Source organism: Macrobrachium nipponense, chromosome 3, assembly GCF_015104395.2.
Source record: "Macrobrachium nipponense isolate FS-2020 chromosome 3, ASM1510439v2, whole genome shotgun sequence".
In the NCBI taxonomy this organism is placed as follows: Eukaryota; Metazoa; Arthropoda; class Malacostraca; order Decapoda; family Palaemonidae; genus Macrobrachium; species Macrobrachium nipponense.
The window spans coordinates 33,083,346-33,109,489 of record NC_087202.1 but is presented as its reverse complement, the minus strand read 5'-3'; the positions used below and the strand labels follow the sequence as shown (position 1 = coordinate 33,109,489).

Here is a 26,144-nt window from a genome sequence, read left to right as displayed (position 1 = left end):
CTGAAAATTGCACTCATTAGCAAACACATTCATACCAACAATATTGCTTCTACATGAAAGATAAAACATTTCCACACAATTTATCTATAAAACAAACTCCCCAAACCTAATTATAATATTTTTCATGATTATTTCCAAAAAATATGTATGATTTTTCTTAAAAATTTCACACTCATCACATTGTTTTCATTATTCTACGCCTTGTAAAGATGTTCTGATTGCTTTAGGAAATAATTCAATCACTTGCTGGCATAATAACACTAACCAGAAGTGTGTATGAGTTATAATTCGGACGTACTGAATCTTACCCTAAAAACTTTCCCATGCACGTGTTCTTTTCGGCCAAGGGGAAAAGTCGTGTACCTTACACCCTTATATTTTCAGCCTGCGCGCAAGAGGGTTAATACTTCAATTTTTCATGCCTATTGTCTACAGCAAATAAATTAAATTTCAGGAAGACACTTCTTCAACATAAGACTAATACCTTGGAGAGAAGTCTTCCTCTCACTAAGATAATTTAAAGTACAGTAGTGCCTCAGGTTACAAAATTAATCCGTTCCGAAGCGGCCTTCGTAACCTGATTTTTTCGTATCTAGAACTATGTTTTACATGTAAATTGCCTAATTCGTTCCAAGCCCTACAAAAACACCACAGTAAATTTTATAATAAAGCTAAATTGACCAATAAACAATGAAATACAACAATTTGGACCATTCAATACCTAACATAACCATAACTGTACCTGTAACTAAAGTGTACTAGTGTACAGGGTACAAGAAATACTGTATGTACATGTACGTACGTATGTAGTAAAATGTGGAACCTTACCTTTCAAGTGAGGCGATGTCCAAAAGTGACGACTGAGGAGGAGGAGGACAAATGGTAGAAAACACGAACACTTAACTTTACGAAACACATTAAAAAATGGCAGAAAACATAAATACTAAACTTTATGAAACACATTAACAAATGGCAGAAAACATTAACACTAAACTTTACAAAACACATTAACAAATGGCAGAAAACATTAACACTTCTTGATTATCTCCATCTTCGTTCTCCATAGAAAGCATCCTCTTCTTTCCGTGAACTTCAGCAACATTCTTGGGACCCATGGCTAATAACGTAAGTAATTAAGTTTCCACACGACACGATAAAGTAACTTACAGTACAACGAAAGCAAAATCATTAATACGAATTTACGTTAACAAACGAAATATATGTGAATGAACGAATTTCCGGTCTTTACATGACGCTGCCGTAAAAAATGGAGAGCAGGATCTTACGGCGGTGACTAGCATCAGGAACCAATGGGAGAGCGGGAGGATGATGGCGAGTCTACTGAGTTGGCGGCACGCTAGTTTTAAAACTGTTCTCAGTGGCCCGGGCGAATCTCGGACTTACCCTTTCGCAACCTGAATTATTTTTGTATACAGAAGCAAAAATATCTTCGTCTTTGCTTTCGTAACCTGAATTTTTCGTACGTATGGACTTTTGTATGTAGAGGCTCCACTGTAATCACAATATTTGTCAACTGTGACACTAGCATCCTTCCAGTCATTGTAGCACGTACTAGCATGTACATATTTTCAAGCTTTAGAGAAAATCAAGTCTTGTCATTCGTATCTCTCTTAAGGGGGCCGGCCGGAACCCCTATATATGGTGGTATAGGGCGAAAAATGCAAAGTCATGAAAAAATTCATGGAGCTTCATATGGCAATTGAGAATACGTATACGAAATATTTCGTCAAAATTCCTCTTACTTTTGTAGTTACAGGGTAATTAGTTATCGTAAATCAATAAGCCTAAAACATTGATCCGTACAAGAAAATGCAATATTTCTTCTATTATCGTAAATTTTGATAATTATTGTCAAAGAAATTGGGAGAAATGGCATCTGTAGACATTCCCCGAGTCGAGAAGGAGACTTCAGGCTCAGCTACCAAGTCCAGTCCTGATTTAGTGCGATCACAGACTTCAAGTAGTCTACACGTTCCATTTCACCTCTGCCATTCGCCCACTTTTACGTATGTTTATGTATGTTTCGGCAAGAATTTCATCATGCCAATGAGGAAAAGACAAGGAAAACATCTCGCTAACATACAGACAAAGAAAAATTGCTCAAGTATTATTACAGAATATCATAATATATGCGTAGTTAGTGAAGAGAGAGGGGAGGGTTGCTTAGTTACGCCCCCGTCTTGCTTGACAGCACACATAACACTATGCCCAAGGCTACAATCTTTGAGCAAAGAGATCTTCATTTATGATAAATAACAAAGTTTTGGTTTTTCAATACCCAAAATTGAATATGAAATTCATAATAATCATGATTTATTAAATTGTCTTTGTAAAAAAAGAGTACACCTTCGAGTTTCACCTCTTGACATTCTCTTCCATTTTACGTTTGTTTATCTTTGTTTTGGGCAAGAATTTCATCATGCCAAAGAGGAAAATACAAGGAAAACATCTCGCTAACATACAGAAGAAGAAAATTCGCTGTAATAAGCCGAGTTAGTGAAGGGGAGAGAGAGAATTGCGTAGGAAGGAGTGCCCCAGCTTGCCTCAAGCAGTGCCCCAGGCTGCGTTATATGAGCAAAGGGATCATCATTTATGATTAAATTATGATAAATAAAATAGTTTTGGTTTATTAATACACAAAAAAGAAATATACATTCATAATAATCATTATTTATTAACATTGTCTTTATAGAAATACGAAGGAAAACTTTGAACGCCCGTATCTCAAAACTATACTTATTGACCTTCAAAATCTATCTTCTTACTTAGTTTTAAAGCTATAACATTGGAATTTGGTATATAACTCAGAAAGACATTATAGAACAATCAAATCAAGCCCTTTTTTCCAATTTTTGTTTCGTATTTTTTTTTTAATTTTTTTCTCCTGATTCATAGGGTTTATTTTTTTACCATATTGAAAAATTCATATCTAGCAAAAAAATGACTTTTAGAAAAAAAACTCTTCATTCGATTGGAGGTCTACATCAGGTCTATATATGGTAGTAATCCCAGGTCTTAATATTAAATATCAAGGGAGGAGATAGAATTTGAAAAATGGTTATTTTCGGGATAAATCGCCCTGGCGTCACAAAACCGAAGGTCAGAGGCGAAAATCATATGCGGTTTGGAGATGTCCCAAGTCACCTAATTAAGTGGTATGAATATCAAAGTCCTGTCCTTAAAAAAGGGCATTAGCCGGCCGGCCCCCTTAAACATCTGACAAGAATTATATAGTTAAATACGTATAACTAAAATCAGGAAATCTCAAGTGTCAAAAACAACAACCTCAGCCATCCTAGTGTTAAGAGAAAGGATTGTATCCTTGCAAAGTATTTTTACTCTATTAGGGTATTATCCTAAAGGGTAAAAGTTTTTTTCTCCTATTTTGTGTTTAAATCAATAAATGTCTTAGAATTTCTGTTTTATTAAAAAAGCTATTTATTTTGAGTTGTGCTTTACAGTAAAATTAACAGTAGTGGAGGTACGGGTAACGGGTTAAAAAAGTTGTGGTAGTGGCGGCAGCGGCAACCAACTCTCAAAGTTGCTGAGATGAGGAACCAAAATTTGAGTAGCAATGCCCAACTCATCTAATACCAATACGAATGGGCCACTTTCATTCTTCCACAATCCTTTCTCTTAACACTAGGATGGCTGAGGTGGTTGTTTTCGACACCTTGAGATTTTCATATAAGTTTCATGCAATAATGACTTTTGACTTGATACTGAGGCTTACAGACAATGTCTTTTTGCAAAGATATTTTACTGGTCATGCATATTATGTAATCTATCATACAAAAGCTGATATTTGACCTAGAATGGCCGAGGTGTCTTTTTTGACACCTGGGCTATCTATGGTAAAATGCAAGAAAATACCCTAAAAAGGCACCACATTTTTCGTTCATTTTGCTTCTTATATTTAATGTTTGAAGCAACATACTGCAAGTGATGACAGTGACAATGACCTTTTAACACAAGAAGGCAAATGACATATCTAATGGTGAGGATGAATCCATGAATCCACTACACAAGCAAGCACTTCTTTAGATAGAAATCCTATCACTGCCTGCAAGGGGACTGTATAAGAACCATTATCATCATCTCGGAGAGGAAGATCTAGCCAAATGCAGGATTTACATTTATTCCTGGTATATCGAAGACTTAAAAATGTGGCTGCAAAATCACCATACTCAGCTTGGAGACTTATTGTCGATGAAACGAAATTACAAAAGATTCACAAATGCATGAACAGTGAAGGGCAAATTCATGATAAAAGCTGGGCATTTAGCTTAGAAAAGTTTCAGGCTTTCATTGCTTTGACATATGCAAGGGGATTGTATGGAATATCTCACAGTACTGATTTCTTGTGGAATAAGACTTACGGATCACTAACATTTGGGGAAGCCAAGTCCAGAAATGACTTCAAGTAAATACAATATATTAGGTTTGATAATAAAAGCATGAGGTCAGAGAGGATCAAACGTAACAAATTTACACATTAGCGAAATTTTCAACCCCTTTGTCAAAAACTTTAAACATACGGGTGCCCTTTCATTGCTTTGTATGCCAAATAAACCTGATTAGTTTGGAATTAAATTTTGGGTCCTAGCAGAAGCAGAACACAAATTTATTGTAAATGTGATTCCCTAGAGAAAGATTCAAGGTTAGGTGTTCCCTTTTAGCAGGACATGCTGTGTTTAGCCTTACTGAAGTAGTGAAGAGTAAAGGCTATAATTTGAAACACAGTACTTTTTTACATCTCTTCAAGTTGCAAGGAAATTGCAGAAAAGAGCAACTTCAATTGTTGGTACTGTGCAACTATCTATCATAAGAAATGATTTCACAAAAATGGGGTAAAAGTGGATGCATGTTTGTGAATTACCAAATGCAATGCTAATAAGTATGTATGCCCCTTGTCAACCACGCATAGTTTATCTGTTGCTGAAGGTAAAAAGAAAAACCCTGCAGTCAAAGATTTCTATAATGCAAATATTGTTGGAGTAGATGTCGTTGACCAAATGCTTAGAATGTTCTTTTTTAATATGGTAGTCAAAAACACATGGATTATTTATAAATTTGCCTCAGGGGAAAAATAACTAGGAAATCATTAGTGCCTCAGTGGCGAGATCGGTATGGTCTTGACCTGCCACCTTGGTGGCCACAAGTTCAATTCTCGGGCATTCCACTGAGGTGTAAGAGAAGTGTATTTCTGGTGATAGAAGTTCACTATAGACGTGGTTCAGAAGTCACGTAAAGCTGTTGGTCCCATTGCTGAATAACCACTGGTTCCATGCAATGTAAAACACCAAACAAACAAACAAAACAAACTAGGAAATCATTAATTTTTATAAACCTCATTGACTCTTAGGGAGGCTTATGTTTGGAAGTGTAGTTTGCCAGGACCTGCTGAAGTGCCATCCACTAGCAAAAAATATTGGAAGTACCATGAAAACAAAATTGTTCAAAATGCTACAGTCACAGTTTGCCAGTTACGTAAAAAACCTACGTGTGGTAAATGTGCAAAGCATGAAACAAGAATACTGTTTGTAACTTGTAAAGATTGTGGAATTGGAAGTAATATTGTTGCTAACTGTAATACAAGACTGTGGAAAAGAGTAAGATATGAACTGATTCTTAAGGATGTTCAAATTATGTAACTATAATTTTCTTAATTAAAATTCATAATCCCAAGACACTGACCATTTTATTAATCAAATCTATTGTCAATACTTCAAAATATAAGAGTGAAATGATAAGGTGTCGAAAATGACACCTCAGCCATTTTGTATATATCAAAGGTCCCGGCCATCCTAGCGTTAAAACACTTCAAACTCTTCCACTTTATTCTACAATTTCACTTCACCAGCCCCAGTCGGTACAGTCTATCTGCAAACATCAACCATTCCGTAGTCCAACCACAACGTAGTTACTTACCCTGCAGCTTTTCACCTACATCTAGTATTTTTTTTTTTCTCGCATCGCTTCATCCATACAAGTAATAAACAGCCATGGAAGCATACCAAACCACTGTCTCCAGCCGTTTCTACACCATTTCAGTTACATTTGTCTTAAAGTTTTAAATTGCTTCACTTCAGTAAAAAAAAAAAAAAAAAAAAAAACCTCAACTTTTCTATGCTATACATCCTAAGCATCCTAATTTCCAGATTACATATGTACACTATATATATATATATATATATAGATATATATATATGATATAATATATATATTATGTATATGACAATAAAAAGGCCTATAAAACCACTATATACACATTGCAACCATATATTTTGAACACCACTCCAGTAGTCCTGCTCACCATTGAATAGGAAAACTAGTATATGGGAGGTATATAGTAGTTGAAATACGAGTATATGGGTGCAACATGTATGTATATAAGGTTACCATGGGCCTATCTGCATCTTACAATATAACTCACACACAAATATATATATAAAAATATATATATATTATATATATATCATATATTATAAAAATAAAATAATAAGTAAATAAAAAATATATATAATTATATATATATATAAAAATATATATATATATATATATATATATATAAGTATAGAGAGAGAGAGAGAGAGAGAGAGAAGAGAGAGGGCGAGATATTTACGTTCGTCTCTGGCAGTGTGACATCCGACTTCAGCGTTGATCTGGAAGGGTAATGGTTTTGGGGCGCCATCGCCAATGCAGTGGGCGAAAAGGCCCTGGCGCCATCCCTGTGCCAGTAACCAGTCTGACGATGAAAGCGCTAACACCATCAGGAAAGCTGTGATGATGCCGCATACTAACGCTATCACCTGGAAAAAAATACAAAATATAAAAACTCGCATGGTCTTTATGTTTATAGATGAAGTCAGACTATGAATTTACATTCACTAAAACCTGGTTCAAATCAAATTTAATTCAAGAGCAATCTTTCTTAATTATAACAGCCTTATTGTTACTAAGTATACAAGCATACTGCAAAATATGATGTAAAAAGTACGTACTATAAATTTCATCAGTGTGAATAAATACCCTTTGAACTCTTGATACAATGCATGGCGGCGTTCAAGTTAAAACCAAGGCCAAGTACGCATATCTTGTCATTTTCCTTTCCGTGCTCATAAGAATACACACCGGTCTATCATTACTCGAAATATGAAAGCTCAATTGAGCATATTTAGTTGTAACGTAATTTAAAGACAACCATTCCAGCGAATGAGTCACCTAAGAATATGAATAACTAATATCTTACGTTTCTTTGTATAAACTCCAAGCATTACTTTGGTAAGTCCACACAAAGAGAGAGAGAGAGAGAGTTTCTCCACCAATAAATAGCGAAGGCGGAAAAAAGCAAGAATCGACATTAAGCTGACGTCAAAAACGCCAAATCCGGTTTCAGAGGCCCAAATTCCTAAGACGGAGCAAAATTCCTAAAAGGAAAGGTCAACGCCGTCCTTTACTATTTTTCTACTCGAAAGAAGGCTGGCAATAGGAAATTTTAAAAACCCATTAGCCACAAAAAATAGTTACATTTTTTCTACAGGGAGTGTTTATTCTCTCTCTCTCTCTCTCTCTCTCTCTCTCTCTCTCTCTCTCTCTCTCTCTCTCTCTCTCTCATAATTTTACTTCCTGTATTTCAAATCCTTTACATAAAGAGTAATACTGGAATGTTAAAAGACCATATAATTACAAGGGCACGTGCTACCTAATTCATGTGTTGAACTTCTTACTTAATTGTACATCAACAGAATTATTGATATTAAGTTTTTAAGTAAACACTAGCTAAACTGGTCGCTGCTTCCCTTGGATGGACAGGAATCGTGAATTGGGGATATTGATAAAACTGTCTTTAAAAGACCAAAGACAGTACGGATATCAAAATATTGCCGAGATCCCAAGAACGTCAACTAACAGACTGACCACGTAAAAGTAGCAACGGATGCATACGAGCTGGAGCAACTCACTTCACTGCATGTCTTCTTTAAACGGATATGAAAATCCTGTAAGGACTTATAAACAAATACAATGCTGACTCATGAAAGTGACTAATTTAAAAACAAATTTGTATACTTAGTACATGTATGAAAATGCTGCCTGATTTGAACTAATAAACATTTCAACTGCATGAGAAACGCTGCATTAATAGCAAAGTCAGTTTCAATTAGGTAAGTTCCTGGATCATCAGAAAAAATTATAGTTATTTCTTCAATATTTTCATAACTACGTTATGTTGTTTTAATCGTTCTGCTCGTTGCCTAGTGCGTTAAGATTCTCAAGACATTCACGCAGAATAAGATGATCTTACTGAAAGATTTTATCGGGGACTGGGGTCACGTCTTTAAAGGATTGAAATTCCAGCTTGCATTGTTAGGGTTTAACTCGTCATTATAAAGCTAGGAAATTCATTTGGTATTTAATTTCCGTCTATATATAAAGCGTTTGGTATATGAACATTGTCATTCACTCGACTCACCCTTTAAATTTATATGACAAAAAGAGAAACGAAAGTGTGGGTGAAGGGATTGGTCTCGCACCATCCAGTACAAAACTTAATCCGGCTTTGCTAATAAACCGATGAAAATTTTCCCTTTGTCTACGAGAGAAAAGTCCTAAACTTTTAGATGGGCATGTGTATTATAACAATGTGAGAAAATTATAGTTAAATGGAAATGTCTGTATGTGGCATGTAAGGGCGTAAGGAAGCGTTTACCGATTATAACTGAGGGTAGAATGATATGGAACTGAATTTTAAAGGACAGAGAAGGGAGAGAGGGCAGTTAGTTAAACGGCTTGAGATTGTAAATGAGGATAACAATATGTGAGTTTACGATGATGCCTTTCTTTTAAAAATACACGAGAGAATGATGTCAGTCGAAGGATGTCAATGCTGCAATGTATGACGAAATTTCACGCCAAATTAAATTCAGTGTGGGACTATGGCCACGGGACTTTGGAAATGAAATATCTTCAGAATACACGTGAGGTACACGAGGGTGGCGAAGGGAAGGAAGAGCGTTGAGACACGAAAGTGTCTGAGAAGGATGGTAAGCCAGAATGAACATTTTGTTTTATATTTAAAGATATTAGTGATATCAAATTAAAGACCAAGAGCAAGAATGCAAAGCGCTAAATAGAAAGCTCAATGCACCACGAAGCACCGATACGTCCTCCACCTGAAGTCAGAAGATTTATCATTCCTATCTTGCTTTTTGTGATGAATGCTCTCCCCCGAATGATGGACTTTCGCTCATATTCTGGGAGACAAGTACCCCCAAGGGATGTAAGGAGTAATGGTCTTATTCAAGATCATGGTTACCGGTGGACGAGACATTATTATTCTAAGGAGAGTACCACTCGGATGTTACGCCCCTTGACATACGTCATCTCCAAATCTGTACCTCTTTTAATTTAGTCCAGAAGACACAGCGAATAGGCGAGGAAGCGCTCCGTTGACTACAACTAGTAAATGGAAAGAAATGTGAATCATTTTGCCTATTCCTGAGAGGCTTGCCTCAAGAGAAAGAGTAATATAGACTAATTCCAAGTCTGCAGAAAAAGATAGTCTATGCAAATAATACCACAAACTTCGACTACATAAATGTAGTATATTACCTTTGATGTTGGGGAGGGGGGGGGGGGTTTGAAAGAGCGCCTGCATTTGCGAAAATCAGATAACAGAAAATCCTGATTCAGTCGTCAGTGGTAATCCCTTTCCGTAATTACAAACTGAAAATTATGCAAATCGAATCCATCAAATAAAGACTAACATTACAACATTGTACTTCAAGGAACATTTCACAAAACTTCCCAATGTTCATCAAGTAATATATATATATATATATATATATATATATATATATATATATATATATATATATAATATATATATGTGTGTGTGTGTGTGTGTGTGTGTGTGTGTACGGTAAGCATTCGCGAGCTTTTGTGTATATAACTGCCAGTTCACATAGATTTTGATGCGTACATTAACCACACTTGAAATGTTATCCTAGAGAGATTAAAAAGTAAATCGATTAAAAAGTATATTTCGTTAACTAACAACCGAGATAAATTGCTAGTTATTTGGGGACCTACTTATTTTCTGAATTTCAATGTCACTTCCAACTTTGGTACAAAAGTGAAATGTTCCTTTTAGTACAATGTCGTAAAGGTGGACTTTGATGGATTTCAATGGCATAATCTTCTCTTGGTAATTAAGGAAAGTGATAACCATTTACGGCAAACTCTGGGGAGGGGTAGCACCGCCAATGCACCTCAAGTAGGCATTACTTTTAAGTTATTTGCAGCGTCCCTTCGGCCCCTAGATGCAACCCCTTTCAATCCTATTGCTGTACTTCCATTCATATTTTCTCTCTTCTATCTTGCTATCCACTCTCTCCTAACAGTTGTTGTTTCGTGGTGCAACTGCGAGGTTTTCTTCCTGTTACACCTTTCAAACCTTTCTACTCAATTATCGTTTCAGCGCTGAGTGACCTCACGGGGTCGAAATTCTAGTATATTCTACGGCTAAATCCGGATTTCCTGTTATCTGATTTATGCGAATTAAGTACCTTCACCATCTTGCTGTAGCTTCTCAAAGGTGTATTTAATGTTTCAATGTTTCAGTATTTTTGTTGAAAGGGTTCTGAACCACACATACACACACACACATTCAAGTATTTCTTGGTGGTTAACCTGCACGCACTGATCAGACTTGTAGTAGCAGCTTATCTTCGCTGATCCAACAGCCAAAGTTATAACGAAGAGGATACAGCCGACAAAGTATAATGATAACGAATGAAAGTTATCTGTATCTGTTGTCCATCAGTGTGTTAAGGAAATCTATTTAAAACTGATTCTTTGATGAAAAAAAAATGTGTAAAACTTACATCATGAGTAATGCCGATACATTTTAAATTTTCTTTTTTTCGTGAAAAACAAACGGAGGGTCCTGGAGAATACTTTCAGGCACCGTCGCTAACGATGATGCTCCCTGGAATTCGTCAACGCTCGCCATTCAAGAGATACTGATGCAGACACAGACTAAGAGGAGGCTGTTCAAAGCTATCAATCAATCCAAATGCAAGGAACTTCACACTATATAATATCAAAACTAGAAAACGACCCACAGACGCAGCATGAAGATTAATGGAACATGTTTCTAGTTTTGTCCGGTCACGCTGTAAATAATTTCAGTGACCTACAGAGGGCAAAATCTTGCAAGACTTGGCGTTTATTCAGTCATTTTCGAGTCAGGCGGCGGTGGTGAAAGAAAGAAAGAGAGAGAGAGAGAGAGAGAGTGTGTGTGTGTTTTAAATTAACAAATACATACAATAGAGCTTGAAATGAAGTTGTAAGTATCACGAATGAAGTGATCGATAAAGAAAACAAAAAATTGTACAACTATGAACCTGAATGCATAAAACATCTTTGCATATAAATGGACGAAGAATAAATTCAAAATTTACTGATACCATAAGGGGGAAATCTGAGATTATTACTGCATCAAAAACTTTAAGGAAACTATAGGGTTGGTCCGTGTACATTTTATGAGTATAGAAAGTGAACAATTAAAGAAGGTTTTCACTACCTTCAGAAAAACAATCAAAGTCGCTGCCGTCAAAATGTTTAAATACTACACATTCTAGACTGAGATAGGAATTAAATAAAAGACTGAGAATTTGTTAAATACAACTGGAAGGAATCTCCTTTAAGGAATTTTGCAATATGAAGCACAGGCAACGGCTTCATAACGCTTTCCATTTAATTGAGAGAGAGAGATTCACTGACCGACCCCTCATTTGATTTTAAACAATTTTACATATTTTCACTAGTATTGCACAACATAAGTCCTGCATATACAAATTCCACGCTTAACACATAAGGAGACTTACCACATTGATTGAGTTGTACATCATATGCACCATACATAAACGGAAGGTACACATGATGGCGGATTTATTGTGAGACTATTCAGGAAGTTCAACCAAACAAAATGAAATGACGAAACCCTTCAAAACGAGTTGTCACACTTCCTCCAAATTTTCTATGAGGAGACACAAGCATCACTGGGATTTACAGTTCCAACGTTTATGTTTCATGGTTTTGCACTTCTACATTTCAAGATTAGAAAGTTAAAAATTGTGAGTCTTTCCATAACATTTGTTTTATTTCCACTCTTCACAAGGTCATCTTCTTATCCTCCTCCCGACAGCTGACACAGATTCACTCGTCAGCTACTTTTTTTTAAACAGCAATTTTCTTACACCAAAAAAATTTAGTTAAGACAGATTTAATATTTTCTTGACAGCCAACACAGCGTGAACTTCCACACGCCCACAATAATCACAGTAAGAGGTAACAAAGTGGAGCAGGCCTACAAATCCCATGTTTTGTCCACTAAGGGAAACCTGGCAAACCGCCCCCCCCCCCCCCCCTTCACAGCTTTTCCCAGAAACTCCACCTTTCAGACCATGCTCGCAGCCATCCATCCACATGGCTGCTACTGGCTTATACCTGGACCCTATAAGAACTAATTCCTTAATGTGACTTACCATTCTACACACAAAAATTGTTTTCCTTGGAGAGAAAAAAAAACTGACAAGCGCCGAGTCACGAGGAGAGCGCAAACAATTTCTCACACACACACACACACACATAATATATATATATATTATATATATATATAATTATTATCTATATATATATTATATATATATATTATGTGTGTGTGTATACATAGAAAATGTAACGATCACTCTTCTAACTTTTCTCTTCTTCCTTTCGTCCCCTTGATCGATACTGTCACTTGAAAAAAAAAAAAAAATTCTGCGCTATCATCTGGCATGGCCCTCAAGGGAGCGCACTCACTCTCAGGATACTCTGTCTGATTCACGGTCTAGCCGTGCTCTGATTATGGTTTTGCATTACACACGACGTGTCCATTCTTTCAGATATCCCATTTTCTATCATTCATAAACGGAGGTCTGCGTCATAACAAGGATTTTGTAATTCTAATTTCTCTTAAATTTCCTGTACTTTGTTATTGGTGATACTGAAATATTTATGGGATGAACTCTAAGAACTTCTTCAAACGAACAAGATAGTTACTTTGTCCTCCTCAATTTTTTAAAACTAAAAAATACATTTAATGATGAAGTTCTGTACTTTCACACATATATCTGATTTACTCCAAAATGAACCCACAATTCACACTGGGTAAAGCTTTAAAATATATGAACTTGTGATCTTTGAACTTCCGAACAAATATTAAGACTTACACCAAAATGAACCCACAATACATACTGGGCTACAGTCTTTCAAAAAGTTGACGGCACTGATGGTGTCTGCGAAGCGAAATATTGTAATAAAAAAAGATAAAAATAAATAAATAAAAAAAAACAATTGAATCTGTCGAAAAATGAGAGAAAAAGAATGAATTAATAAAAAAAAAAACACACACACACACACACACACACCCTTGGAGGCGAGGGGACACTTCAGCTTTCCAGTCTTATATGCACAAACCAAACAGGCGACATGAGTTTGTTAGCTCAGTCACCAACACTGAACCCACAGCCTTTCAATTCAGAGATGACCAAAGAAATAACGAACCCAAGAACTTTAATATTAGGAATGACTTGGCAATCGAAGGTTTAGAACCTTATTAATATTAAACGAAATAAAAATCACTTAGGAAAAACCTCTTCACTTTCTAAATAATGCCATTCCTACCAACATCTTGCAACTCCTGCCTAATGACTTGGGAAACTATATAACTTTTGGATTCAAGTTTTTCGGGTAACGCTTGGCATCCTCTGTCAATGACGGAAAACTGATTGGCTGCAACCACAAAAGTCAAACCACCAATTTCCAGCAGATCAATGCATTCCTTACAAAAGGCAGTTCAGAGAAAGCGAATGCTGGGGCAAAAAAGAAAAATTAAGATGTGTTGGTCGAGGTCCCCTTCAAGACTCGTGAAGGTCGGCATCGATCCTTACTACCTGGTCACCGCTGATAAAAGGAAATTATAGATATCTGGCGGGAGGATGGAAACAATGCCTATTATTAGGAAATGATCTTTGCTTCGTGCCGCCACATCAGTATTCGATCTTCCGCCTCCTGAATCAATTCCACGCCCATCCTCCTGAAAGTCTCACGAAGTAGACGATGATGAATCGAATGACTACTAGGGTTAAGAGGCTGACACAAAAGCGAATGATAATCAAATCTGTCCCTTTTACAGACCAGCTTCAAGATGAAATGTTACCCAGAAATACTAAAATAAGAGATTAATAGGATTGATACGACTCCCTATTCATCCGCAATCAAAATAAATCAGGTACTGCGTATCTGAGCTGTCACGAGAACTTTTGGGCGGCGAGACGTGTCACGATTAAAACATGTTCTAAGGGAACGGACTCGAAGTAGTAGATTTTTCTTGTTTCTTTATCCAGGCCAGGTCTCTCTCGCTCAAGGAAACTCTCTCATCTCCAAACAGAGAAAAAAAATGCAGCAGCAGCATTAGGTGTTTTAGTGTAAGTAGAGAGATACACTTTGAAGAAACTTAACTTCTTAGTTATTCAGGTCTGTTATTAAACAGCCGCAAGAATGAATAGTGGAAGGAACAAAGTGAGAAATTGTACAAATATATATATATACACATATGTCTACATATAAATACAGACTATAACCACATATGTATATGTATAAACATAGTACATAGGTGCATAATATATTTGTATAATATAATTTGTTCACACGCAATGGTAAATGATCTTCCCATTAACTCTAATATGATATTAAAATAAAACATGATGACCGAAGAGTAGGCTATCAAGCTGACGCTGATGTCTATTAACTACAATATCAAAACTGACTGCGGATTAAACTGCTGTCACAATTCCAATTCAAATATGGCAAATCATTAATACAGAATCTGTGACATAGACTATTCCCAAGATAAACGACCATCCAGCATCATGATTACAAAGAGTAAACGATGAAAAGGAGTCATTTCATCGCTGATCGTAGGTTTTTCGCACAGATATATTATACATATATTATACAGGAGTTGCAGTCTCAGAGTGCGATTAAGTGGATGTTTTGCATTTTATTTACATTTACACCACATTCTAGTTTACTTAGGACTTATTTGGCCTAAAACCAGTTTTATAATAAAATTGCAACCTCAATTTTTGTGTTCATATAATATTACCATTTTCTTTGACAAGCGTTTAGAACCTTCTCAATTTTTGCACAGTATTTCATCTTTTGGCGGTCACGAAGTCTGTTATTCAGGCAGTAGTCATAATAAAAATATATGAAACATCTTAACTTATCTATAGCCATCAATCACCTTATAATCGATTACATGAGCTGAAACTTTTATATCAAACAATGAACTATTTTAATATCTGCATGGCGCTGTTGAGTAAATCTGATAATCCACTTCATAGATGAAACACTCAAGACTACAAGCGGCGACAGACATTCAAGTCTGCAACATCATTAAGTCCACGAAATATATTACTCAACCGAGAAAGTGTGGCCGTTCTTTGTCAACCGGTGCTGCTCATGATATTACTGCTGCTGCTGCTGCTGTCCACAACAGGGACAACAATGAATTAACAGTACAGCCAAAGAAAATACGAGAGACAGAGAGCGCTAGCCTACATTTAACATCTTAGATCAATTTCATTTTTGCTAAATCACTGCCGAATAATAAACACTGAATAAGAAGTAATATATATGTGTGTATGTATGTGTGTGTGTGTGTGTGTCCAAGACAGATTTTGAAATAATAAAAATTCAAAGCGAAAATGGGTTCTGATAACGATGCGAGTATGCTTTCGCGATTAGATTACGAGCCATTTAGAAGAAAACTGCAAATGCATTCATATAAATTAATTCAATAAGAGGAAAACACCGCTTCCACTTAAACGATGAAGCACCTGTCGGATGCTGGCGAACACCTACACCACACCACACCAAGACCAACTTCGGAGAGGAAACTTTTCCCATTAGCAAGCTGCAGAAAACCACAGACAAAAATCTGATCTTTCTATGACACATCAATCAACTTAATGGACTGAAGTCTTAAGACAAAAAACTTCACGTTCCCCTAAAACGAGGAAGGTATTTTTCCGTATATAATATATATATATATATATATATATATATATATATATATATATATATAACACACACACACATATACACACACATACATACAAACACATACATTCATGGTAAGTAAGAGGAGCGCGCGAACTTTATTCCCTTTTATCGAAATGCTTGTTTGTTTGTATGGTGTTTTTACGTTGCATAGAACCAGTAGTTATTCAGCAACGGGACCAACGGCTTTACGTGACTTCCGAACCACGTCGAGAGTGAACTTCTATCGAAATGCATCCCATTCAATATACAAAAAATATATATATATATAATATTATATAAATATATATAGATATATATATATATATAATATATATATATTATTTATATATATATACATGTACAATAAATATACCATAGTCACTAATGGCGAAAACTAAAGAACGAACCCCTCCCCGATTTCATCGCAGGTGAGGAACTGAATAATATGGGTTTGCTTCAAGACGACACAGATAAGAACCGACAGGAAGTCAACAGGCACGCGGTTATTAGGTCTTCTTACATTCAGGTGCAACTAGAAATCTGTGTAAATTTAAAGGGTATGTTACATTTACCAACCTACAAACCACATCAATCCGGCAATATTTCTATACTTATTGCAAACAGCGTTTTCATTTCAGTCAGGCATAAAGTTTTTCGACGCTGCCGAGCCTTCTCAAAATCCCTACCATAATGAAAAGCTGACATACTTAAAGAGAGAGAGAGAGAATAACTTTACGCAGAGTAAGTCGTTCAACAGGGAAATAGGGCGAGAAAGGTTACCTAAAAATTAGATAACAGAATAAAAGGTTCTAATGGAATAATGCAATCTGAAGTGAATGCATCCCTGGATCGATGGAGTGAGCATTTTGAAGCGCCGATGAATGCAAAAAATACTAGAACTGCAAAGACCAGAAAGGGTTAGTGTAAGTTTGAGAATGTGTCTGGGATTGATTGCCGAGAACATACGCGGGGAATAACGAGGCTGAAGAATGGATCAACATCAAGAGCTGACGGGATTACAATAGAAGTGTGGCATTCTGAGTAGCCTACTAGGGATTACATAATATGTTTGCGAGAAGGTAATGTTTTGCAAGGTAAAGGCGAGTGGCATAAGCATTCAAATTTAAAAAGGTAAATGTATAGAAACGACACTGTGAATCACAGGGGACGATATTACTTAGTATACTAGGGAAAGATGTACAACAAACTTCTGACTAAGAAAGCAGACGATCGGGACGGACGCAAGAGCTGAAGAGGAAGAACAATGTTGGCTTAAACCTGGAAGAGGGTGAGTGGATCATTAATGTTGATTAAGGAACAGTTTTGTGAGAAGTTTGAAAGTGAATGGAACAAAGCTGAATGTGGCATTGTACATAGACCTAAAATTGATAGATTCAACAGAGAAGCGATATGGAGGGTGTTGAGAATGTATGTTACAGAGGGCAAGATGTTGAGAGCAATCTAAGTTTTAATTTGTAAAGGTTTAAGTTTATTTTTTCTTTTTGGGGGAAAACTTATGTTGGAATACGGAGATACCAAGGAGACTGGTTTGTAGTAAAATTGAATAATTTTATGCCAGAAGTCAGAGAAAGGAAAGTGGATGTAGGTGTAGAATATTGGGATACGAATTTAAGAAGCGAATGCAGTACTGAAATGGTTGGCGTTTATAAATGGCACGAATAGTGACGGGAAATTGTAAAAATGAGTAAAGAGTCTGCAAGAGGAAGAGTAGATATGAGCAAGAGTAAATTTATAATCAAAAGTTAATATGGATGGTGGAAGAATGGAAGCTGCTGATTAATAAAGCATTTGGAATTCCAGAATGAGTGAAAAGAGGCGAATCATACATTGAGTGAAGCAAAAATATAGCAGGGTTTGTGCAAGGTACTTGAAAAACACACAGTCTCTACGGAAGCTAAAATAAGGTGGCGTGCATGGATTGGTAATCCTACTCTCCTTTATGGACGGGAACTGTACATGCTGACAGTAAAAAAAAAAAAAAAAAAAAAAAAAAAAAAAAAATCAAAATGCATGAAGGAGACATGTAGAGGTGGTAAAAAGATAGTGCAGGTGAAACTATGTATCAGATTGTTGCGAAATGATAGCACTGAGGAGCACATTCGGCAAATTAAGGGAGTATAACGAGAGAGAGAGAGAGAGGTCGAAAACTTTTCTTTTCCAACAAAACATGCATTTCCAGGAGACACTTAATGAGACCAAACATAAGATACAATTCCATGACCTACGACCTCAGCAACGATAAGACAGGAGGATAAGGTTACTATCGGCAGAACCTTACCGAGGCCTTCAGATGACCGCCAACAACTCCCAAAGGTCAAAATTGGGGGTGATGACAACAATGCAGACCACAAGTTGCCCAGAAGGTAATGCCCGAGGAGCCGACCATCGGGGGGGGGGGGGGGGGGGGGTTAAAAAAAAAAAAAAAAACCCAAGGGGGGGGCCCCTGATTGGGGAATGGAATGTGTGTGAGAGAGAGAGAGAAGAAGAGCGTGGGGAGGCTTTGACGCAAGCCATACCAAATAGGTCCAACGGTTGGTTAACATTGTAACTAACAAGCCAATAAATGGAGCCCAACACGCTCTGGAAATGTAAACCTAATTCACAGAAATAGCAAGAAAGGCCGACTGAAATTTGGTTTGGTTGGATATATATATATATATATATATATATATAATATATATATATATATATATATATATATGTGTGTGTGTGTGTGTGTGTGTGTGTGTGTGTGTGTGTGTGTGTGTGTGTATTTTTTACTGAGAGAGAGAGGTGGGGAGGAACGGGAGTGTGAGTGAGCACGTAAAGTGTTCGAGCGAGCAAGCGTCAGAAGGAAACCAGAGGTGACCTTGGAGGGTAACTACCTAAGAGTCATCCACATCGTTCGCCGAATCCTCCAAAACGAGGAGGTGAAGGTCTAAAGGTTACGATCTGTTGTCCATTATTAAAAAGCCGTGAATCTTTACGTCACATGCGGTCTTTCCTGTCAAGATGATCTCAACGTTATTCAGAAACTGGCTGAAAATAAAATCTGCGCAGTTCTGCGGAAACAATCATCAAAGCTAGGAACTCTCTTAAGAACAGAGTATATACACTTCTTATCACAATCGCCGTAATAGCAGCCTGTGATCAAGTTCAACACAGGAAGATGAAAAACTAACCCTTGAGTTCTTAAGAAAGGTGGGAAGAAGGAAAAAAAATCGACACAGCAACAGGAAATTCACTGGTCGGTGATACACTCACACACACCTGCACTTCCAGGATATGGAAATATTTGAACTATATCTTTCGTACAAAATTCTGCGATACTATAAAAAAACGAACATGGGCAAGGCGCATTCATTTAGAGGGCGTCTCAAAATAGGATACCAACATAGGGCTAAGATTGTCAGGAACAGAATTAAGAGAAAACATCTAAAAACAAAAACATCGTTCACTGACCTAAACCCTTATCCTCCAAGACCTAAACCTCTTCGCGCATAGTTTGTAACTTGAAAAATCTAACATTTCAACATTTTACTTGCGGGTTGAAGCCCACTTATATGTATTTAATTGTAAAAAAAAGGAGCATGGAGCACCATATCAAGAGATAGAACGGTGGGGAAGGGGGGTTTGGGGGGGGGGGGGCGCAAGAGTAAAGGCGCAGAATGTCGGTGGCGCAGGAACTCAAGGTTATGGAGAAGGGGAGGAGAAGGCGATCTACCGTATAAGAATCAGGTGGGTGGGGGTGGGGTGGGGGTGGGTGGGAGAAGTTGCTGCTGGGGTCAATTTGATGAGGTGAGTCGACAGGGGTTGCCACAGTGGGGTGGGGCGATAGGGGTTACGGACATTCAATGTAACGTGGGCGTTATAAGAATGGGTTCCTGGGATAATCTAGGACGGGGATGAAAAACAGTAATAATGATTCCGCTCAATATCTCTTGGGTCAAGGTGGCCTTACAGGTTATTTCGTAGTGAAAAACCACACAGCTACAGGGCTGGAACAAAATGGAAAAATGCCATTCTGGGTTGGTTTTGACATTACACACGCAAACACTCTCTCTCTCTCTCTCTCTCTCTCTCTCTCTCTCTCTCTCTCTCTCTCTCTCTCTCTCTCTCTCTCTCATACACAATTTATATATATTATATAATACATACACACACATTATATATATATATATATATATATATATATATATATATATATATATATATATATATACACACACACATTTGCCAAGCCAGAATCCTTATTATTTTCATTCTTTAACAGGGATGCGCACTCAAATCAATGAACCTACAATGTATCAAGCAGCTGTATCAAACTCATCATCAGTGGCGTCGCCCAACTCCCACACGCGCTGCAGGACGCATCTCTCACAAGGCTCTCATATGCAAGGTCCACGGTTTAATCCGAAACTTCTGGGTCAAGAAAATAGCGAGTGGGTCTGACCAACTTTTCTCTCATACTTCTTTATAACCATCCACCTTAAAGACTGTCAGTCTGCAGCTGTGTTGGAAAACTATAGCCCTAACCTGCCACTCAGTTCAAGTGCGGGAACCGTCACAGACCCGCTTCCAGTTACACGCGCTGTCCTATCATAAGTTCACTCGTGCTACTCGTTCAGAATTTGCACCGATTCCGCTGAATTTCGATGCAACAATGTTGCTCTTTTGTTTATAATCAGGGAACGCAATTTTAATTTTATAACCTCATGAAATTATGATATAAAACTTGGGGAACATGCTCTATTTAAGACGAAGATAATTACGTCGACGCAAACAACATTTGGATTTGATCATACAAATAGCATTCTGACCTGTCTCTGCTATCGCAGGGCTAAACCTAAGAATTTTTTGTGGGTGGACACTGGACTTGGTTTTTTTTTTTTTTTTTTGCTTGGTTGTCGCATATGAAATATCAAACGTGTATAATGTACACTTATTTCTTCAGCTTTATGTCTAAATTATCAATAATTATTCATACATGATGATATTTATATTTAATACACACTTTGTCATATCTTAGTGAATATTTATTTCTATCCACAGCAACAAATAGTTTCACAAATTCTACCATTTTCAAGAAGTAGTGCTTTAATTATATTTCAATCGCCTACAGACCTTTCGGGTGAAATTAATTTAGTGGGTGGGCAATTTATTTTTGTGGGTGGGCAGCCGCCCATTCCAACTACCATGTTACGTTTAGGCCTGTCCTCTCGAGCTTCATTTCCAGTTATTTGTTCTGTTGATATTTCTCCTTCCGGCTGCTGGACGTTAACAGCATCGCCAGGAAACGGGTTCCACGCTGGCATTCAACCATTTTTTGTTTCTATATGTTAGAACTTTCGTATTTCTCCCTGAAACCGTGGCTTATAAAATAATACAAAACACTGAAGGGCAATTAAAACTGTGGTTTATAAAATAATACAAAAGACTGAAAAGCAATTAAAACCGTGGCTTATACTTATAAAATAATACAAAAGGCTGAAGAGCAATTAAAACGTGGCTTATAAAATAATACAAAAGACTGAAGGGCAATTAAACCGTGGTTTATAAAATAATACAAAAGACTGAAGGGCAATTAAAACCGTGGCTTATAAAATAATACAAAAGACTGAAGGGCAATTAAACCGTGGTTTATAAAATAATACAAAAGACTGAAGAGCAACTAAAACCGTGGCTTATAAAATACAAAATACTGAAGCGCAATTAAAACCGTGGCTTATAAAATAATACAAAAGACTGAAGAGCAATTAAAATCGTGACTTATAAAATACAAAATACCGAAGGGCAATTAAAACCTTGGCTTATAAAATAATACAAAAGACTGAAGGGCAATTAAAACAGTGGCTTATAAAACAATACAATAGACTGAAGGTAAAAAAGTGTCAACGTAGGCAATTTCCTAAAGACAAACCTGTTTGTGTATAAGTGCACCGGATAACGGAAATACCTAACAGGCAGATTAATAATGAGTGACCTTCAGTAAGCAGGGCACTGCGGACATAAGTAATGAATATTTTCATCATCATAATTCTAATAAAGAATACCCTTCATAAATTTACTTGAGAGATTCTCGTGAAATTCTCAAGTGTTGCTAACAACAATGAGTTGGGAACCTTAGCGCTAAGAGAATAACTTCTGTCCACAATATCCACAAAGGTGACTGCCATTTTGGTTTTACCTACGGCGATTTAACTGATGTCACCTCTGACACAGCTAGGAACCATCATTAGAAAGGATACGGCAAAGTTTCAAGGTCGCTGAAGACCAATAATACTACTTTCACATCTTCAGAACAGCTGCACTCAGATCACTTGAGTTAGCCTTGCTTCAAATGACCGCTTGAGATCTGCAGCAGTCTAGAGCAACAAATCAAATTAGTGAATACCAAAAATTTGAAGTTTTCCTTCATCCAGCAACCCTCCGAAGGAACAGAGAATAAATATTAACCCAGAACATAAGTAAATATAACCGTGATACCACATCAAATAATGAAGTGTCATCGTGCGACACGTAAATTGACGCCAGCTGAATATTAAGTAAAGGTTCGGCCCATCTATATTAAGTAGAGGGGCAACAAGAACTTGTGTGCAAGAGGCATTATCGTCACCTAATAAATTAAATATCGGAAAATTGTTCTTGTCGCAAAGTTACTGAACCACACTAAGTGCAATTCAGAAACAATTCTGCAATATTAGTTTGTGTGTAAACTAGTCGCCAAATTCGAAATACAATTTTCGCCAAAACGTTTAGGTGGAGTTACCTCTCACTAATTTAATTACTGGAGATAGTTTAACGCGATGTGGCACTGTGGTAAGAATTCCACTCTTCAATTTAACTTACATTCCAAACTATATATAGAGAGAGAGAGAGAGTTACTTGTAGTCTGTCACTCCTGAATGGACTTTGGTATTATTCGTTGCTGTAAAAATCAATATTGTTAGATCTGATTTTTTCATACAAAATTAGTAATTTTAGAATCAGTTAAAATGTGATTGTATGTACTTTTAAGCAGTGTTTCAAGAGGTGAACTTTTGTATATATACAATTTCTATGCAGAACTGCGATAAAGTGCCTTCCTGAAGATAATTAGTTTATTGCCACTTTTACCCATCCATTCTAGAGCAAAACATATTACTCTAATTTTTTACTGTATAGTCACTATTGGTAAATCGAAACGTTACTTTATTGCATCGATATCTGTAGCATGGGACTCAAGCACGCGTTCCTTCGTGCTACATTGATATATATATATATATATATATATATATATATATAATATATATATATATATATATAATTTTATAAATTTATATATAATATAATTTAATAATATTTTATATATAATATAAAATATATATATTAATATAAATATATAATCTATATATATATGTATATGATATATATAAAATATATATAATATATAAATTATTTATATAAATAATATAATTATATATCAATTATAATTAATATAATAGATTTTTTCTATATACATATATTATATATATATATAATAAATAATATATGATATATATATTATATATAATATATTTTATATATATCTATATATATATATATTATAAATATATATACTATCACTAACGTAAACTTTCCAAGCCAAATTAGTTAAAAATATTAACGAATGCCTTTTTTACTTGCATTAACAATAATAAAATATCTACTGCAAAACTAAGAACAGATATAAAAAACGAAAATAAACCTCGACTTCAGCTCTGTTTTATCCCTGTAAAAACTAGGCCAAAAAAAATCCCATTTGCAACCTAACAAAAATATCGTTACCGTAAAATGAAACAAACTCAAAACTAATGAGAGTTATTGTCTACTTCTGAGAGAGAGAGAGAGAGAGAGAGAGAGAGAGAGAGAGAGAGAGAGAGAGAGAGAGAGAGAGAGAGAGTCCAACGAACTGAAAAAAAATGCATACTACGAATAGAAAAGGATTCCTTCAAAGGCGCTTTAACATCTAAGATCGTGATTATAGACTAAAATTCTGGGACAGAACGAAAGAGGCATCAGAGACCGAAGCCTCTGATGAGTTCACCCTGGTAGAAAGTACAGTAATTAGCAGAGGACCTCCCTTTTTTAGTAATGGTTTCTTGGTACATTTGCACATATAATTAAATAGCCACTTCTCACCTCTTCCTTTCTCTCTCTCTCTCTCTCTGCATTTTCAGCTGTGAACTACAACAGTCGACCCAATAATCAGGTACTTAATCTATTGCATAGAACTAGATCAACCGAGCCTTTCTGTATTAACAATGTAAGAGTCTCTTGATTAACAATCTTCGAGTCCATGACTTTCCTTTCCTTTCAAACAAAGAGAGAGAGAGAGAGAGAGAGAGAGAGAGGAGAGAGAGAGAGAGAGAGAGAGAGAGGTCTTTCGGGAATGGCCTCACCAAATACCGCTGGTTAACAAGAGTATTTAAAAGTACCACAGGGGATTGCAGGATCCACACCACTTCCTATAGCAGGGGTTGTGGAAAAGGGATCAGGAGTAGGACGTTCTGTGAAAAGAGCCAGGTATGCGCTTACTCCGAGGCAGAGTGGCTCTTTCACGATCAACTCTACAGGGACTTCTGTTCAACAACATCAGAGTAAACATGTTTGCACAACTCCCTTTACAAAATCTGACCACGGTTAAAAGCGAGAGCCACGGTTATTCCGATGTTTTATGAGAAAATACGATGACGGGACTTTTCAATGAATAACAGGGGTATGTAACCAATGACGAAGCACATGAAGAAGCTTAGAATTATGGGGAGTTTTAAAACACGGCTGGAACTGGTTTCATATCGAAAACCATACGCCATGTCAATTAAACCTAAATTAAGGTTGCTGGTATACCTAGGTAAAACGTAGGAAAGGGAAATATAAACATTGCAACAGAAGCAACATACAATTTTGAGAGAGAGAGAGAGAGAGAGAGAGAGAGAGAGAGAGAGAGAGAGAGAGTGTTATTTCTGAAGGTGCTAATTTTCGGAAAAGGGCAAAAATGAAATTATGTTATGAAGTTTTACATACACACTGACTGATATAGAAAATGCAATTCAGAGCAACCAAACTAGAAAGGAGTACCAAAATATATACTCCATAAGCTTTCCTCCGACTATTAACAGAAAAACAGTTCCATAAGGGTTGCCTACAAAAGACAAACACAAGAGCCAGGAGCAACAGTAAAAAAGTTTCCGGTATGACGCGTGACTCTCGGATACACACACACACACACAGGCCAAAAATGGTGGTGGTTTGCAAGAGGCCTTTCAGCGACTCTGCTCAATGCAAGAGTCCTCCAGAGCAGCGAGCTTTGTTCGCAGCCCTATTATTTTATGAGGCCACTCTAACACTGCGTCTGGATGCTGTAGACGACGACCAAAGCATGGAAGGGGGAAAAAATGATAAAAATAAAAACTATGACTTCATAATAGCGAAAAGTTGCTGGTCTGCAGATGCCGAACTCTCTCAACCAACATCCGGCGGCCTTGGGGAATTATTGATAAGCTGCTCAATTTCCGCAACTGCCTTAAATAGTGGGGAGACAGTTTCGGCGCACTGCGCAACTGCGCCCTTCAAGCCGAAATGCATCCATATTCGATTCTGAAGCACAGGCAGAAGTAAGTGGGTATAAAACATGACGATTTCTTACAGATTTACTTCATTAACAACGAGTAAATATAGGGAAATTATAACTTCAGAATATCAACAAACTAAAAGCACAAATAAGGTTAAAAAGGGAGTGATGACCTTGGAATAACAAAAATGACTTGTGCAGACCTAAATAATACCATTCTACGATATACATGAAACCTAAAGGGTCCTGAAACCAAAAGCATATACTAGATGTACTGATGGATAAGAATTTTTACTTTATTTTTAACAAGCATGAAGAACGACCACCTTCAATCCAGAAGAATGATCTGGATAAGGGAGACGATTACTCCAAGTCA

The 26,144-nt window shown here is 36.6% G+C and overlaps 1 protein-coding gene across 6 annotated transcripts in view; it reads right to left on the bottom strand.

The window, feature by feature from the left end:
• LOC135221693 (transmembrane protein 47-like) overlaps positions 1-26,144 on the bottom strand; it is a 445,877-nt gene that overhangs the window by 15,723 nt on the left and 404,010 nt on the right. For 5 of the 6 annotated variants that reach the window (XM_064259429.1, XM_064259430.1, XM_064259431.1 and 2 more), the window contains one exon: positions 6,647-6,833. In XM_064259429.1, coding sequence (XP_064115499.1) covers positions 6,647-6,833 — 187 coding nt within the window. Of the gene's footprint in view, positions 1-6,646; positions 6,834-11,912; positions 12,280-26,144 lie in introns of all 6 variants that reach the window. The other variant, XM_064259428.1, reaches the window with a different exon arrangement.